The sequence below is a fragment of the Martes martes genome, assembly GCF_963455335.1.
Source record: "Martes martes genome assembly, chromosome: 4".
Taxonomy (NCBI): Eukaryota; Metazoa; Chordata; class Mammalia; order Carnivora; family Mustelidae; genus Martes; species Martes martes.
Genome location: NC_137891.1, coordinates 180,080,325 through 180,096,721, shown reverse-complemented (window position 1 = coordinate 180,096,721; position 16,397 = coordinate 180,080,325). Strand labels below are relative to the sequence as shown.

The window sequence follows — 16,397 nt, the reverse complement described above, 5'->3', positions numbered from 1 at the left end:
CTCACCTTCCTCCTGTACTTGCTTCACAGCTTTGCTAATCTCGGCCTTAAGGACTTCCGTCTCATCGGCGGTCACCGCGGCCCCCACTGGTACCACTGCGGGCAAAGTCCGTGGGGCCTCAGGCACCTGCCCCGTCATGGGAGGCACGCTGCCCGTGACCACCCCCCGGCGGCCCGCGGCCCGCACCTGTGAGCTGAGTGACGGCCGTTGCCGCCAGTGCCTCGGTGGCCAGCGTGACCATGTCATCCACGGTGACCACACTGACCTCACCCCCCTCCTCGGGCTCCAGGATTTTGATGCCCGCCTTGCCCTGGTGCACGGTCTTCACGTGGGAACGCAGGTTGTCCACCCGGTTGAAGCCACGACCGCACTTGTCACACAGGTAAGGCTTCTCTCCTGGGGGGGAAGGCAAGGTTCTCGCCTGCCGTTGGGGGGGGGGGGGAGGACCTCAGTGGCCTCCAGCTCCCCCAGAGCCCTGTCTCTTCCAGCAGCAAGTGCTCTGGGGCGGCCACCGGGGCTTCCCGGGAGCCTCCAGTGGCCACCGTGCCTTCTGGAAACTAAGAAAATGGGGTCCTCATTGAAACAGAACCTCCCAGACCCCCTGCAGCAAGGACTGGCACCCAAGGCTGGGTTCTGGAGGGACCTCCCTTCCCCCCAGCCCACCCCCAAGGACAAGGGCCAGATAAGGCAGGCGGGCGCAAGCTCACCGGTGTGGATGATGATGTGCTTGGACAGGTCCCCCACGTTCACGAAGGCCTTGCTGCACACGCTGCACTTGTGAGGGCGAATGTTGTCGTGGTGGCGAATGTGATTGGCCAACTGGCTGGACTGGACAAATCTGTGGGGCGGCAGAGGGAGGGGCTGGCACCAAACTGCCCGAGTCTGGCGGGGAGGGTTGGGGTGGGGGGGCCGGGAGCTGGGCTGGGGCCTCCCGCCTCCTCTTCTAGATCGGGGCGGACCCAGGGAGCTAGGCCCGGGCCGGGGCAGCACTTGGCCCCCGGTCCCATCCAAGCTCTGGGCGGGGGGGGACCCGGCGGGGCCCGGGGCGGGGCGGGACGGGACCTCTTGCCGCAGCGCTCGCAGACGTAGGGCTTCTCCCCGGTGTGCTGGCGCACGTGCGCGATCAGGGAGCTGGCCTGGGTGAAGGCCTTGCCGCACATCACGCACTGGCACGGCTTCTCGCCTGGGGACGGGCGGCAGGAGAGGCCGTCGGCACCCACGCCTCCCCGCGCGCCCTGCCCCCGCCCCGGGGCCGCTCACCCACCCGTGTGGATGCGGACGTGCCGCTGCAGGGCGCCGGGGTCGGCGAACTGCCGCTGGCAGTGGACGCACACGTACGGCTTCTCCCCGCTGTGGATCCGCAGGTGCCGCTTCAGGTTCCCTGTGGGAGACGCGGGGAGGGCCCGCCTGAGGCACTGCGGGGCAGGGGGCGGGGCGGGGCGGGGGGGGGGTGCCGGAGGGGCGGGGCGCGGGGGGCCGGCCCTACCTGAGGTGGTGAACTGCTTCCCACACTCGCGGCACTTGAGGGGCCCGTCGGCGATGTGGATCTTCAGGTGAGCCTTCAGATTCCCCACCTGCGCCCAGGCGGGGGTCAGAGGGGCGGCCCCGCGGCGTGGCGTGCGGAGACCTCCATCGCCCCCCACCCCACGCCAGCAGCGAAGCGGCGAGACCGCCCCATACTCGGGGTCTCCGGGGGCCCTCGCCCCGCCTCCAACGGTGCGTCCCTGGCATTGCGGCCCCGGGACTCTCCCCCCCTCCCCCTCCGCCACCCCCCCAGCCCCCCTCCCATCCCCCCCTCCACGCGCCCCCCCCCCCACGTCTCCCCCACCGGCGCCACCCCGCCCCCGAGGGGCGCACACCTGGTTGAACTTCTTGTCGCAGTGCGGGCACTTGTGCTCCTTGTCGGTGTCGTGCGTCTCCAGGTGGCGCATCTTGGACGTGGGGTCGGAGAAGGAGCGGCCGCAGTAGTCGCACTGGTAGGGCTTCTCGCCGCTGTGCACCAGCTGGTGGCGCTTCAGGTTGCCCGACGTGGTGAAGAGCTTGCCGCAGTCCTCGCAGCGGTAGCGCGCCTCGCCCGAGTGCCGCTTCTTGTGCAGGTTCAGCAGGCTGATGAGCCGGTAGCTCTTGCCGCACTCCTCGCAGCCGTACGGCTTCAGCGGGCTGCGGGGCACAGCGCCACAGGGAGGGGAGCGTCGCGGGGCTGGGGGGGGGGGGCGGGCCGGGGGGCGGGGGCGGGGCGGGGGGCGCGGCGCACCTGTGGGTCTTCTCGTGGGCCTTGCAGGCGGCCGGGTCCGAGAAGGCCTTGCTGCACTCCCGGCACGAGAAGGGCTTCTCGCCCGTGTGGATGCGGATGTGCCGCTTGAAGTTGCCGGTGTGTGTGAACTCCTTCCCGCAGTCCTGCGGGGGCGGGGGCGGGGAGGCGTCAGGGACCCGCAGTGGGCGGCGGAGGAGGGGGGCCGGGGGCGCAGGGAGGGCCGCACCTCACACTTGTGGATGACCGAGCCGTAGGCCTTGGACTCCGTGCGGTCGCCGTAGGTGCCGGAGCGCAGGCCCCGCGCCTCGGGGCCCAGCTCGTGGCCGGAGTCCGTGCTGGCCGACTCCTCGCTCTCCTCGGGGGCCTCCCCCTTCTCCAGCGGGGGCCCCTCTTCCTTGACCTCGGCTGCGCCCTCCTCCTCCCGCTCTTCTCCTTTCCTGGCCGGCTCCACCTCCATTTCTGCCGCGAGAAGGGCAGACTCAGGCCTTGGGAGGGCGAGAACCGGCCTCCACACGTGGTGCCCTCAGAGCCAGCAAGAGGCAGGGGTCTGGTCTCTGCCGCCCTCTGGCCGCGGGCTCCCCGCAGGGGCCCGCTGGGTCTGGTCCGCAGACCCGCCGGGCGGCACTGGCCGGGGAGGGTGCTGTGGGCTGCTCGGAGGGGGCCTGTGTACCCGGGGCTAGCAGAAGCACGGCCGGGTGCATCCCTGAGAACCAGAGGCCAGACTTGGGCCCAGAGCTAAAGCGGGACTCACCATGGGATCCGCTAGAGGGGTCTGGGGGGACCTGGGGGGACAGGTAAGTGCCAGCTACTGGGCCGGCCGGGGGCAGGGTACCTTGCTCCGAGCTCTCTGACAACACAGCCTCTGCCTCTGCGGCCGCCATGCTACTCGTGGGGTCGGGCTTGGGCTCCACAGGGGGCGGCTCCCGGGGGGCGTCAGCCTTCTCCGTCTGCTCAGCCCCTGGGTATGGAGTGGGAACACCGGAGGCGGGATTAGGGCCTGCCATCCAGGGGCTGGAAGACTCCCCTGGACCAGGTTCCCAGCAGTGGCTGAGGCCCGGGATGGGGGCCCAGCACACCCCGGCTCGGGCTGCTTATGCCTCTGCTCTGGCTGGAGCAGGCGCCCCAGTGCGAACAGGTCACTCTAGGTGACGAGAGCTCAAAGGGAGCAGCGGTCAGTGCCGCCCTGCCTCCCGACCCCAGGAACCCCCCGAGGAAGCCACTCGCTGCACCAGGGCCCGGGCTGCGGGGAGGGGATGGGACGGATGGCCGGGCCCTCGGTGCCACAGCTCACCACTGGCCGTGGTCTCGGCCTGGCCACCCCGCTCCTCCTTGGGCTCCCTGCCCAGGCCCGTGGGGGGACCGCTGCCGGCCGGGTCCAGCTCGCTCAGCGTGGGGGCAGCCGCCTTCTCCTCTTTGGCTCTCTTGTCTCCTCCTGGAGATGGAACAGGACAGACCTGCCATTTCCCATCACGTGCCCACCTCGAGGGGTGAGGTGGCCCCACACTTGCTCGCTCTTCCAGATCCTCCCTGGGGATACTGCTATAGAGTGGTTCACCCGTCTGTTCCCCGGGGCACCTGCTCCACACACCAGGCTGCCAGCCAGGCCCAGGATCACCAGGCCCGGCTGCAACTCCCGTGGGGCTCCCGCGCTGGTCAGGGGACATACCTCACGAGCAAAACAATGCCACTGGTCGGAGTCAATGCTTAGGAGGGGAGCGGGGTTCTCTGCAAAGGGTGCCATGAGAATCTGGCCATACCCAGTGTCAGGAAGGGCAGGAGAGGGGAGGGGCTGCCAGAGGGGTGACCCCCGTGTGCAGAGACCTGGGCCAGGCACGCCCCCCAGCTCTTCGGGGCAGCAGAGCACAAAGCAAGCAAGCAGGTAAAAGGTGGGGAAGGGAGAGGCAGACGGGCCCCTCTAAAGGCCTTCCCGAGACTCTTAATAGCACCCCACGGGGCAAGCAAGGCCAGGTGAGGAAACTGAAGCCCAGAGAGAGGAAACAGAGAATCAGAGGCCACACCCCCCCCCAAAGGCGCCTGCTCAGGAACAGCCTGCCAATCCTCCTACCTTCCGTGGCCGAGGCCGCCGCGCTCTCCCCAGGGCTGGCGTCTGGCTCCGCGAGGGACTTGAGGGCATGGCAGGCTGCGATGATGTCCTGTATCTGCAGGAAGCTGGCCACGGCCAGCACATCGTCCACGTTCTCGGCGCTCAGGCTCAGCTTGGCCGTGTACATGAACTCCAGCACCTGACCCAGGCCTGCCAAGGACACAGATGGCCATCATGGACCTGCCTCAAGACCTGGCACCGGCAGCTGGCCCAGCCGCCCCACTCGGCAGCAGGACCCGGGGATCTGTGGAAAGCAGAGTGGCAGGCCAGCAGCGCCCCCTCTCCTGTACTGGGGCCCAGACCACAGCCTCTGAAGTAACCCCACAGAGGGCAGAGGGGGTGACACCCACCAGCTCTGGAGGACAGCAGGTGTGAATGCTCACTTAACACAGAGGACAGGGGTATGAACGCCCACTCTCCACAGAGACAGACAGTGTGAACGCCTGCCCTGCACAGACAGTGTGAACGCCTGCTCTGCACGGAGACAGTGTGAACGCCCACCCTGCACAGAGACAGTGTGAACACCCACCCTGCATGAAGACAGACAGTGTGAACGCCTGCTCTGCACTGAGACAGAGTGAATGCCCGCTCTGCACAGAAGGTGTGAACGGAGGACTGAGAGTGTAAACACCCTCCCTGCACAGAAGACAGTGGTGTGAATGCATCCCCTCCCCTGAGGATACTCTCTACTGCTCAGCCACCACACCCCCCAATGGAGGACACTCCAACAAGAGGGTATCAGCACTGGCTCTCACGAGGGCTCTGTCACAACTATCTGACCTCCAAGCTAGTCACTGACCCCTCTGGGTCTCAGTTTCCGTATCTGTAAACTGGGGGAACACCACCTCACCCTGACCTTCTCATGGCAGGTCCTGCCATTCTGGGTTAGGAGCCAAATCCAAGACCAGTGCTCCCTCTCAGTCCCCAAGGTCTTCCTGACACCCCTCCGAGCTGCAGCCATGGCCATCCCCATCATGGTCAGCACGGGGGTAGGGGTGCAGGACGGACTCAACCATGGGAAGGGGTCGGGACTGGGAAGAGCACACCTGTTCTCTGTCCCTCCTGATGAGCCTATCCTGGGTACACTCTAGCCCAGAGCTTACCACGAGTCCTTCCTGTCAGTTCTCCTCTTACCACCCAGGTCCCCGTCAAAACAGGCCCCTCGAAGGTGGAAGGAACTCGGTGCCCACACTCTCGTGGCCTGGGTCCCCTGCGGGAGGCCTGGTGCAGCCCACAGGTCGAAGATGCCCCCCCCCTCCCAGGAGGGCAGGGGCCACATCGGGAATGTCGGGAGGGCCGTGCATGGCACAGACCCAGCCACAGCCTCCGAGCCTCCGCCAAGCGTGGCCCTGGACCCCACGGGGTACCTGCCGCGTTACTGATGTCCAGGTGTACCACGTCCTTCTGGTCCACGAAGAGCATCTTGAAGTACTCGCTGCAGGCCGCCAGAACTGCCTTATGGGCTTTGAAGTCAACACCGTCCACCACAAAAGTGCAGTCACACAACAGTCCCAGCTGCCGCTGCTGGTTCAGCTGCTCCAAGACGTGCTGGCTGTGCTGGGGAAAATCCATGGCTGCGGAAAGCCGGAGGGCCTTCGTGTTAGCACAGAGAGAGGACGCCAGCCCGCCCAGCGGGCAACCCCCGAACTCCCGGGTGAGAAACGCAACGGAGAATGGGAGAAGGAAAACCATGGAGGGTCGACCACGCCAGATTCCCTCTGCAAGCCAAGGCTGACCAGCGGCTCCTAGATCCCTGGGTTTACTGGCCAGCAAAGTTACAAAAACCAAAAGCACTGAGGGACCAACAGAAAACAGCCAACTTTGTGTCTTGCCAGGTAACAACATTAGAAAGTCCAAAAACACACACAAAACCCTGATGATGGCAAACGTTAAAAAAGAAGACATGGTCAGTTTAACATCATTTACAAAAAGAATGCATGACATAATCTTAGGAGGACAGATCTTTGAACTTGATACATTTGGCTTGATGTAAACCTTTCTATTTTGGTTTTTTTCCTCATTCTGTCAAGCACAGGTAAGATGTGTGTCTGGGAAGACAGATGTTCCCTCTCCCAGCGTTTCAGGCATCAGCCCTCTCCTACGGCACCCACAGGGCTCTGGCAAAGTCCTGCCCTTGGGAGATCTCTCTCTGTCTCTCTCTCTCTGATTCATAGGCTCAGGGAACTGCATGACGCTGGGGCACCCTCTGCCTCCAGCAACCTCTCCAGGCTGTCCCGGGAGGAAGAGTGAACTCTGGCCCCCGACCCCGAGAGCCACCAGGCTGTTTGGTTTCGCTGTCAAAGGCCTCACTTAATCTCTGGAAATCCTACAACTGTCTCAAGTAAAAATGCTCAGAAAAATTCCATGGCCCGGTGCCAAATAATCACGAACCACCACAAGCCATGACTAAATAAGTATCTGAAACGGCTCTCTCCTCCCCAGCACCATACCAGGGTGCAGCTCGGACCAGCATTTTACAGGGAAAACAGCAGGCCCTCCGTTCAAGAAAGACCCAGTTTCAAAGTAAAAGCCAATACCCCCACCCCTGGAATGGCACTGCACAGACCCCCGCCCGGGGCTAGGCTGGCAGGCCCTGGCCCGGCATCGGAGACCTGGGTCTGCTCAGAGCTGCCCCAGGCTGCTTCTGGGCGGGGGGAATGACACTTTGGGGCTCTTGGCCCCCAGGTTTCTGCAGCCCCTCACGGGCTCCCGCTGTTCTGTGACATCAGCCTCCTGGGGGTGAGTCACCATGCGGGAGCCGTGACCATGTATGGTGGTCTGGCTGTGATGAGCCGCGCCTGCCTCCCCCGCCAAGGGGGCTTAGGTGGCACTGATCGCCTCAAAGCCCACCCCCCCCCCCGTGGAATCTGGAAACTTTTCAAGCAGGGCTAGGTGTTTGCTGAGCCGGGGGGGTCACCGGGCAGGCAGGCAGGCAGGGCTCTAGGCAGGGAGTGGGGGCGTAGGGGTGACAACGGGCTATGTACCACATGCTGGCCTCTGTCTGAGCCATGAGTTCAGAGCAGCCGTCGCTAGAAACCCAGAAATGGCCGTTCCCTCCCTCCAGCACCCCCACGCTCAGCCTTCAATCCCACCCTCCACACACAGGCTCCCACGGCTTCTTGGTCCTCCGCTCCATCCCTGCTCCTCCAGGGGAGCTGAGAGGAGGAGCCGCAGGGGCCAGGGCAGGGGCCAGGCCCGGAGCAGAGGGCAGGCGGCCTGCAGGCTGCCCGCGTCTGCTGAGCTGCCCGCCCCGGAGTCAGGCCGGCCGGAGCCAAGGCCGCCACCGACACACGACCCCCCCGGAAGGCATCCTTCTCGGTCTTCAGTCCCGGGAACAAGCAAGTTCCTGTTGTGACCTGAAGGAATGAACATGAAAATTCTAGCTACTCTGTGCCCAAGCCGGTAAAAACAAAAACAGAGATGTTTCTGGAGAACATGGAAAAGAACCAATGTCCAGTCCATGGGTTGAAACCCCCAGGCCGGGCCACTCAGGCCTGGGTTCCAAAGGCAGTACACACCAGGTAAGGGGTACACGGAATGACAGTGGGGGGCAAAGAGAGGCCGGGCCAGCTCACCCCCACATCCACCTCCTCACCTGAGCCAGGGGGGAAGATGTGAGTGCGTGTGCACCCGGGCAGGCCCCGAGTCCCTGTCACTGGTCACTCCCTATGTCCCCAGAAGCCCAGGTGCAGAAACCCCTTCCAAATGCAAGAAAGGGAGAACCACCAGCACCCGGAGGGCCAGGTGCTCCCTCAGCTTCGGAACAAGCCCATTCGGCACTTGGCAGCACCCCGGCCCCTTCACCTTCCCCAGCAGCCAACCGGAAAAGAAGGGCGAGGAAGTGTCTCCCAGGTCGAGAAACAATCAGGGAGCGTCCCCCCAGCAACCGCACCCCTCCCCCTCCAAGGTAGAGTTGGTCCAGGCCCTTGGGCGGGAGCCGGTGGAGGGCAGGGAAGGCAGAGCCCTCCAGCTGGAAGGCGATCTGACTTGCTGTGAAGGGAAACCCGAGAGGAGACGAGACCCCAGGCTGGAAGGGGCCTGCCAGGAGCCCTAGAGCTGCTGCGGAAAGGGCACCGAGCCGGCTCTCCTGGGGCTGGGCGCGGAGGGGAGCTCTCGTTTCAGAGACCTTGGCGGGGCCAGTGAAGGTCCTGGGAGAGTGTGGCTGGTGGCCGGGTACCCCCCATACCCCACCCCAGGACAGCAGCAGGTGCCCGCAGGGAATGTTTTCCACCCAACCCTAACCACGTTCTTGTGATGTGAGCTGTGGCCTGGACGTGGGTGTGGGGAGCGGGGCCCCCCCGAGGCTGCCTCCGAAGCTGTTCCAACGGAGAAACACTTCTAAGGTGCATCTGGTCTGACAAAATCAAAGAAAGAAAAGGAAGCGAGGGGCGCCTGGGTGGCTCAGTGGGTTAAGCGTCTGCCTTCGGCTCAGGTCATGGTCCCAGGGTCCTGGGGTCGAGCCCCGCACTGGGCTCCCCGCTCAGCAGCAAGTCTGCTTCTCCCTCTGCCTCTGTGATCTCTCTTGCTTTCACTCTCTCTCAAATAAAGAAAATCTTTTAGAAAATAATAATAAAAAAGAAAAGGAAGTGAGAAAACGGGAGACAGGAAGCCGCGGAAGACCAGGAAATGGAGGGGGCAGAACCCCAAGGAAGGCAGGCAGGCAGGCCGCCACATGCAGAGGAGCCTTAAACACAGGCCCCGGGCCCCGTCCCGGCCGTGGAGTCTCCCCGAGTGCTCACGGGGTCCCCCCCACAGGCTGTCAGCAGCACTGGGGATGTTATAACCCCCCAACTGGCAGATGGAGCTCAGAGCCCGCCCCCCCCCAGCTGCCTCCTGCGCTCACCTCTGCCAGCTGGCCGCCCACTAGAAAGCTCCAGCAGCTCTTTTCTCCCTAAGGCGAGGGGGTGAGCAGGTGAGGGGCTCCCTGGCATAGTCCTCCTGTCAGGGGGGCTGCGCTAGAACCGGGCAGTGCCCCACCGCCAGAGCTAGGTGAAACACTAGAAGATCTAGAAGATCACGGCAATCCTCCCACCGTCTCCTGTTTCCTTCTCCGCGCCACAGCGAAAGGAACCCACGGCGATCTGACCAAGCTCAGAGGGGCTCGGGAGGAGGCAAGGGCATCTGCCTGGACCACACAGCTGGACGTCGGGGCCCGCGGGCACCAGGAGCTGCCCACCCGTCAGTGCACGCACCCAGGGGCCGCTGCAGCACAGTAGGATGGACAGCCCCGCCACCTAACGTTGTGATCCAAGTACGGCTCTCCCAGCCCAGCCCCTGCTACGCAGAGCGAAACCGTGGGGGTCCCCTCTGCCTTACTTCATCTTGCTTTAAGGGTGATCAATGTGGCCCTTAAAGCTACTCTAAGACAGACCCTAAAAGCTTAGAACTACAGAAAATGCAAACAGAACAAGACCACGGAACCCACCAAGCCCAAAGCCCTCGGGTTAGATGCAGAAAACTAAGCCCCAAACTGGCACATGACTCGTCCATTCCGGAAACGGCCCGACCTTCCAGAAACTCTCCACTGTACTCCTCACTCCTGCCCTGTGATGCTTCCCGTGACGCCGCTGGCTGCTCAGTGCTGATCCCCGATGAAGGGGGCAGACGTCTGGCGTCAGAGCTGTCCGGCCGGACACACAGCCCTGGCCTGCCTCACAAGGAATCCGTCTGGGAATGAAAAAGCGAGGGACCCCGAGAAGCCTGCAGTGTGATTCCCAACACAGATTCCAAGCCAAGCAACGCGGACATGGACGGCGGCCGACAAGTCCCCCCCATCCCATACACCTGCTAGGAGATCCCGGCTGGATCTGGGCGTCTCTGACCGACCGGTGCCAGCTCCAGGTCTGGCCCTTAAGAGGGCTGCAGACTCCGTGCGGCTCTCCTGCAACCCAGCCGCCCCACCGCAGGGATGCCCAGGCTCTCCTGTTGGGGCCCCGGAGGAGACGCCACGGGCACAGGCCACATGATGAACTCAGAGGCCCTACTGGACAGTGGCGTGCGAGGCACTTTCCTGGACCTTCCAGCCCAGCTACTAGCTGAATGCTGTCATACGACTGACCCCAACACCTCGTGGGGCAAAAGAAACTGCCCAGTCAACCCACAAAATTGGGAGAATAAACTGCTGGCGGTTTAAGTCAGGAAGTTTTGAGACAGTTGCTCACAGTGAGAGAACGAATATGGATGGTAAAGTTGTAAAGAAAAGGCGATGAGTAACAAAACGTCCAGGACGATGGTTCTGTGTAGATGGGAGACAGGGAGGAGGGGGGAGGAGGGAGGAGGAGGGAGAGGGGGGAGGAAGGGGGAAAGGGGGGAGGAGAAGGGAGGCGGAGGAGGGAGGAGGGGTCCTCCGAGACATTGGGAGTGCTCTATTTCTTATCTTGGATACACCTAGATTTATTATTTATAATTTACTTATTAATTAAATTAAATTTTAAAATAATAAATATTAATAAATAATAAATATTTATTATTTAAATTAAACATATACATTTCATATACTTTTGTAGGGCAACATGCTTCAAAAGTTGACAAAAGTTGACAAAAGTTTGAGTAAGAAAAAAGTGAGGAACAGGTGCCAACCTCAACCTTGCCGAGACAGGGCTGTGCACAAGCATGCTCGCCACCGCTCGCACTGGGGCTGCGCTGGGGCCCAGGCCTCACGTTTCAGGGTGGCTGAGTCAGGGCCAGGGGCACTGGCCTGGGGAAACACAACCCGTCTCGTTCATGCTTCAGTTCCAGAACATCTGCAAGCACACGATGACATAAGGAAGGGCTCCCCTTGGGTGGTGAAATCCCAGACCCCACGGCCCTGCTCCCAGTTAACGACGAAATGGCATTTACGGGAGTCTCTTCAACACGGCCAACAGCACAGGGCACGCACAGCACCACGGATCACCTAAAATCTAAGAACACGGGTACTCTGCTGTCAGGTTCTGCTCTGACTGTAGAGGCGGCAGAGCCCCTGGGGTCAGGCTGGGGAGGACCCGGGCCCCAGCTGGGCCCCCCTCCCACATCAGCAGTGGATCGCCAGCAAAGCCCCTCCTCCAGCAAAATGGGGCCGGTGGGACGGCTTCCCAGGTGTGGCACAGGCTTCGGTTAGCTACTGTAAGCACAGAGCCTGTACGGAGCCTGACTGGTGGTAAACATTCCTCAAACTACTGTTACCAGGAAGCAGAGATGCAAATTATGGTTTTATTTTTAGGCCGAAGACCGTATCAGATGGTTTCTACATATCCTTTCCTGCTGGGTACCTTGGGTAAACTCTTTAGTGACTTGACCTTGTTAAGACGTTGTAATCATAACCCATTATTCTTTCTAAAAGCAATCTGGAAAAATCCCAGAGCCCAATTAACGTTAAGAGAGGGAGGGAGGGAAAGCAGGGGCGCTGGGCAAGAACGATTCGGAGCAATTTTCTCTGTCGGGGAAGCACTTTATATCGAACAACTGTTCTGTTAAACCCCAAGGGTGCTCCCGGGGGAAGGCCGGAGCGCCTGCCCAGAGCTCTCAGTGGGCCCGCAGAGCATGGCTCCATCTCAGAGTCAAAGGGGCATCTGTCGAACATGAAAGATTACCCAGGTTATTAGCAAGCACTACAAGGCATTCAGGGTTTCCAAACTGCCACACAGAGGGAAGCCATTAAGCCAGAAAACCACCAGCCTAGCACAAGGAGCTGCTGATTTGACAAACAGAATTCCCCGGCTCCCCGAACACCGCTGCGCCCAGCTGCAGGCCTGGGCATGACACAGCTGCCTCACGTCCAGGGGCAGGGGACAGGGGTCACCACTCTGCTTCCAGACACCTGGCATTCCAGATTTTCTGGAAACACAGGTGGTTCCCATCTCCAGCTTAGCACACAAAAACTCAGGCCAAGCAAATGGAAGTGTGGTTAAGCCTTGCAACCGTGACACCTACCAGCCCAACCCACCACCCACCCAGTGTGACACCCTCTCCCTTGTCAGGGCAACACTGCAGAGAGGCAAGTACCAACAACCAGCCCTTCTGGCATTGTTCCCATGGCCCAGCAAATACAGCTTCTATATTAAGCTCATGTTTCTCAAACTTTTTTTTTTTTTTTTAGATTTTATTTGACAGAAGGGACCACAAGCAGAAGGAGTGGGAGAAGGAGAAGCAGGCTTCCCGCCAAGCGGGGAGCCCAATGCAGGGCTCGATCTCGGGATCCTGGGACCATGACCTGAGCTGAAGGCAGACGCTTAATGACTAAGCCACCCAGGAGCCCCTGTTTCTCAAACTTCTAACATCACTTTTCCCTTCAGGGTAAATATACAAACTCATTCGGCCCTTCCCAACAGCCCCAGATTCTGATACTTGATCCTCTACTGGGTAATGGCTCCACTCTGAAAATCACTGCTACCTTCCACATAACCCCACCAGCCAAGATTCAGCTGTATTTTCTGTGAAGCTTGTATTACCAAAAAAAATATGGATTTTTAAACACCTAAAAATTGTACCTAAATATAAAACTAGGGATGCTTGGGTGGCTCAGTTGGCTGAGTGACTGCCTTCGGCTCAGGTCAGACCCCAAGGTCCTAAGATAGAGTCCGGCATCAGACTCTGCTGAGTGGGGAGCCTTCTTCTCCCTCTGCCTGCTGCTCCCCCTGTCAGTGCACGCTCTCTAACAAATAAATAAAATCTTTAAAACTAATAATAAATAAATAGAAAATTAAATTCTTTTTTAAAAAGATTGTATTTATTTGACACAGACAGACATAGCGAGAGAGGGAACACAAGCAGGGGGAGTGGGAGAGGGAGAAGCAGGCTCCCCGCCGAGCAGGGAGCCTGAGGCGGAGCCATCCCAGGACCCTGGGATCATGACCTGAGCCAAAGGCAGACGCTTAATGACTGAGCCACCCAGGTGCCCCTAAAGTTAAATTGTAATACTGCCTTTGCTTTTCAAATTATACAACTACCATGACCTCTAACAGGTAACCACACTTCTGAAGAGGGAATGGCCATCCCCTTCCCTGATACCCGATGAACCCCCACTGCTCCAGGAATGGGGCTGAGTGGGAAGGCTGGCCGGTCCTGAGGAAAGTGCGGTCCCCTCTCTCCGCGTCAGTTCAGAACCCATTATGCCAGGACTTGCTCTGGGGACTCTTAACGCTGGACAGAGGGTAGATTAAGGGCCTTGCTTCCACAAAGACAAAATCAGAGTATGTGGGACTTGGTGGCATCTGATCCGTCTCCCAGCATCCTACCCTCCACCCCAGTGCTCCCTGACCTGGCCTGAAAGGAGGCCCACACGTTGCCCTGCTTCCCGTATCAGGTTCGGTTCACTGCTGGGGCGGGACTGCTTATTAACTGGCTCCTCACGGTCACAGACGGCACCTACCCCAGGACCTTGCTCTCATACAGCTGTAAATCAAGTCAGGGAACAGGCCTGGCAAGTGGCGATTCCCGGCCTTTCTGAGTGCAACTAACTCAAGGTCAAATATTCCGGGGATCTGCATGAAATAATCATTGTACTTTGAGTGCTTGTTAACTGAGAAACTAATGGGCAAGACCACCATGAAAGAAAGCATTTCCATTCCACTAATCACAATGGCACCTATACGTACTTGAGAAGTAACGAGAATGAGAAATGTCCTCCAATATACAGAAGGTCTGTGGGGTCACACAGCTGGGCAGCGACTCCTAATCATCGCCATCCCCTCTCAGGATCGGCGGGCCCTAAATCAGGAAACAGACCCACGCAAAAGGCAAAAGCACTTCACAAACGCTGAATGAGCATCTCCCCTGGGCCGGCTGTAGGTCTAACTAGAGCTACGAGCGCTGTGGGGAAGACAGGTCATAAGTATAATACATAAGCTCACAGCCTAGGGGCTGTGAAGAAGGTGAAACAAAGTGTGGAGACAGAGGCAGAGGCTATTTAGTATTTCCGAAAACAGTCAAGGAAGGCCTCCCCAAGGAGGTGACACTGAAGCAAGGACCTGAGTGAAGAGCAAGCCAAGCCACCATAAGCCCAGGGGCCATTGCAGGCACAAAGAAGAGCAAATGCAAACGCCCTGGGGCAGGCATGACCTTGACAAAGGGGCTGGCCTGCCTGGAGAGGAGGAAGCCAGCAGAATGAGTAGAGTCAGCAGCAGAGGCTGAGATCTGCTTGGGTCTTAGAGGCAAGTCAGGCTCTGGAGTTTTCCAAGTATGCTGCGGTGCCCCAGCAGACTGGGTGCAGAGGAGCGATGGCAAGCGGGCAGGAGGGGGCAGAGGGACATCGGGGGAGGGGCAGGAGATGGAGGCCCCTGGGCTGGGGCGGAAGTGGTCAGACCGGGAAGCTGTTCGGGAGAGCCAACAGTCAGCTGATCAAGCGGAGGCATGCCATGAGAAAAGACGTCAAGGACAACACTAAATCGTTGGCCTGAGAAACTGGCTGAGCACAGGTGCCGTTCGCTGCAGTGAGGAACGATGGCGGGCGGAGGGAGGGCAGGCACTCGAGAGTTCTGTGGGGCCAACACAGCTGAGACATCTACAGGAGGCTGGTGGATAAGGTCACAGGATGGACCGGGGTCCCCGGGAGCAAACACTGGACACAGAAGAGGAAACAAGGGCACCCAGGGGCTCGGTCGGTGATTTCGGCTCAGGTCATAAGACTGAGCCCCACGTCGGGGTCCGCGCACTGAGCGTGAAGCCTATTTAAGATTCTCTCTCTCCGTCTTCCCTAACCCCTTCCCGGCCTCTAAAAAAAAAAGAAAGAAAGAAACAAAGAAAACGAAGAAGAGGAAACACCAAAAGACTCGGATCCAAGGACACGCATGTCAATCCGGGCTCCAGTCTTAGCCAGGCGGCCTCGGGCAAGCTTCTCCGAGTTCGAGACCGCTCACCCATTCAACAGGAAACCACCACACACGCGAGAACTGGGAGGACTGAAACACCGACAGGAAGTACTGCACAAATCCTGGCAGAAGTGGAATCACACATTACTTCTCCACCAGAAGTCCGACCGACACACAGGCAATCAAAAAGGGAAAAAAATGAACTAAAACAAACCAGGTTATCCTAAGTGCACCCCCTTTACTCGTGAATCCACGGCTCCTCTTCACAGCAGGTGGAGAAAAAAGGAGGAAGCCACAGTCTGGTCCAACGTGACCAAAGCCCTCGGACTTTGTTCCCACCCGGCTTCAAACGTCTGCTGGGAGGCCTTTGTTACTGTGTCACTCGGGACAGAAAGCCTGGGGAGAGTCGCCCATTCAAGTTAAATATGGCTAGATTCGGGGGGCGCAGCTGCACATCTGGTGGGCTACAGGACGGAGTAGCGGACACGGACTCCGAATCCACTGCGGAGCGCTGCCCGGGGCCCGTGCCCTGCTGGGAGCCCCAGCTCCCCCAGGAACAAGGCCAGCCCTGCCTAAGTGCCCCCCCCAGGACCTGCCACTGGGGAGCAAGTCCCAGATGCTGTCAGCACCTTCTGATGACTTTTGAAGGGGTGCCACCCCCAGGAAGATAGGGCACCTAGCCGCATCTAATAAGACGCAGGAACAAAGGCGAGGAGGATGTTCGGACGGAGGACAGCATAAGCCGTGGGGTGTGCCTGAGAGAAAATGGTGTGGGTGCATGGAGACCAGGTGGAGGGAGGACAGCACACCTCAGCATCCCGAGAGAAAGGGTGGAAGACGTGGGGAGACACGGGGTGGAGCCAGGCACGCAGGGCCACGCCCACCACGCCAGGACCCAGCGCTCACCTCCCCCAGTGCACCCCACCCAACACACCCCATGCATGCTGTGAGCCTGGCCAGGGACTTGGGCAGGAGAGGGCCATGGTCAGGCTCACATTTCAGGAAAGTCACTCTGGCTGCATCAGTATGGAGAACAGACTGGAAGGGGAAGGATCAGAAGCAGAAAAAGTAAGTTAGAAAGTCCCATGGTGCTGCACCCTTGGGATGTGAAAATGGGACAATGTCACCCCCAGCTGGCACCGGGAGGGTTTAGCTGGTGGCTCAGGATCTGCCACACGCTCACACAACCCGTTCAGAGCAGCTGTGCTACCGGCCCAACAACTAAATGTGATAATATCCTTTAGAAAATTCT

The 16,397-nt window shown here is 60.0% G+C and overlaps 1 protein-coding gene across 2 annotated transcripts in view; it reads right to left on the bottom strand.

The window, feature by feature from the left end:
• Nucleotides 1-16,397, bottom strand: part of ZBTB17 (zinc finger and BTB domain containing 17) — a 31,774-nt gene that overhangs the window by 1,766 nt on the left and 13,611 nt on the right. For both annotated transcript variants that reach the window (XM_080801346.1, XM_080801347.1), the window contains 13 exons: nt 5,726-5,932; nt 4,320-4,508; nt 3,546-3,686; nt 3,087-3,212; nt 2,481-2,713; nt 2,255-2,397; nt 1,860-2,160; nt 1,487-1,574; nt 1,265-1,381; nt 1,063-1,183; nt 708-838; nt 187-396; nt 6-95 (listed from right to left, as the gene is read on the bottom strand). In XM_080801346.1, coding sequence (XP_080657472.1) covers nt 6-95; nt 187-396; nt 708-838; nt 1,063-1,183; nt 1,265-1,381; nt 1,487-1,574; nt 1,860-2,160; nt 2,255-2,397; nt 2,481-2,713; nt 3,087-3,212; nt 3,546-3,686; nt 4,320-4,508; nt 5,726-5,932 — 2,097 coding nt within the window. The remainder of the gene's footprint in view (nt 1-5; nt 96-186; nt 397-707; nt 839-1,062; nt 1,184-1,264; nt 1,382-1,486; nt 1,575-1,859; nt 2,161-2,254; nt 2,398-2,480; nt 2,714-3,086; nt 3,213-3,545; nt 3,687-4,319; nt 4,509-5,725; nt 5,933-16,397) is intronic.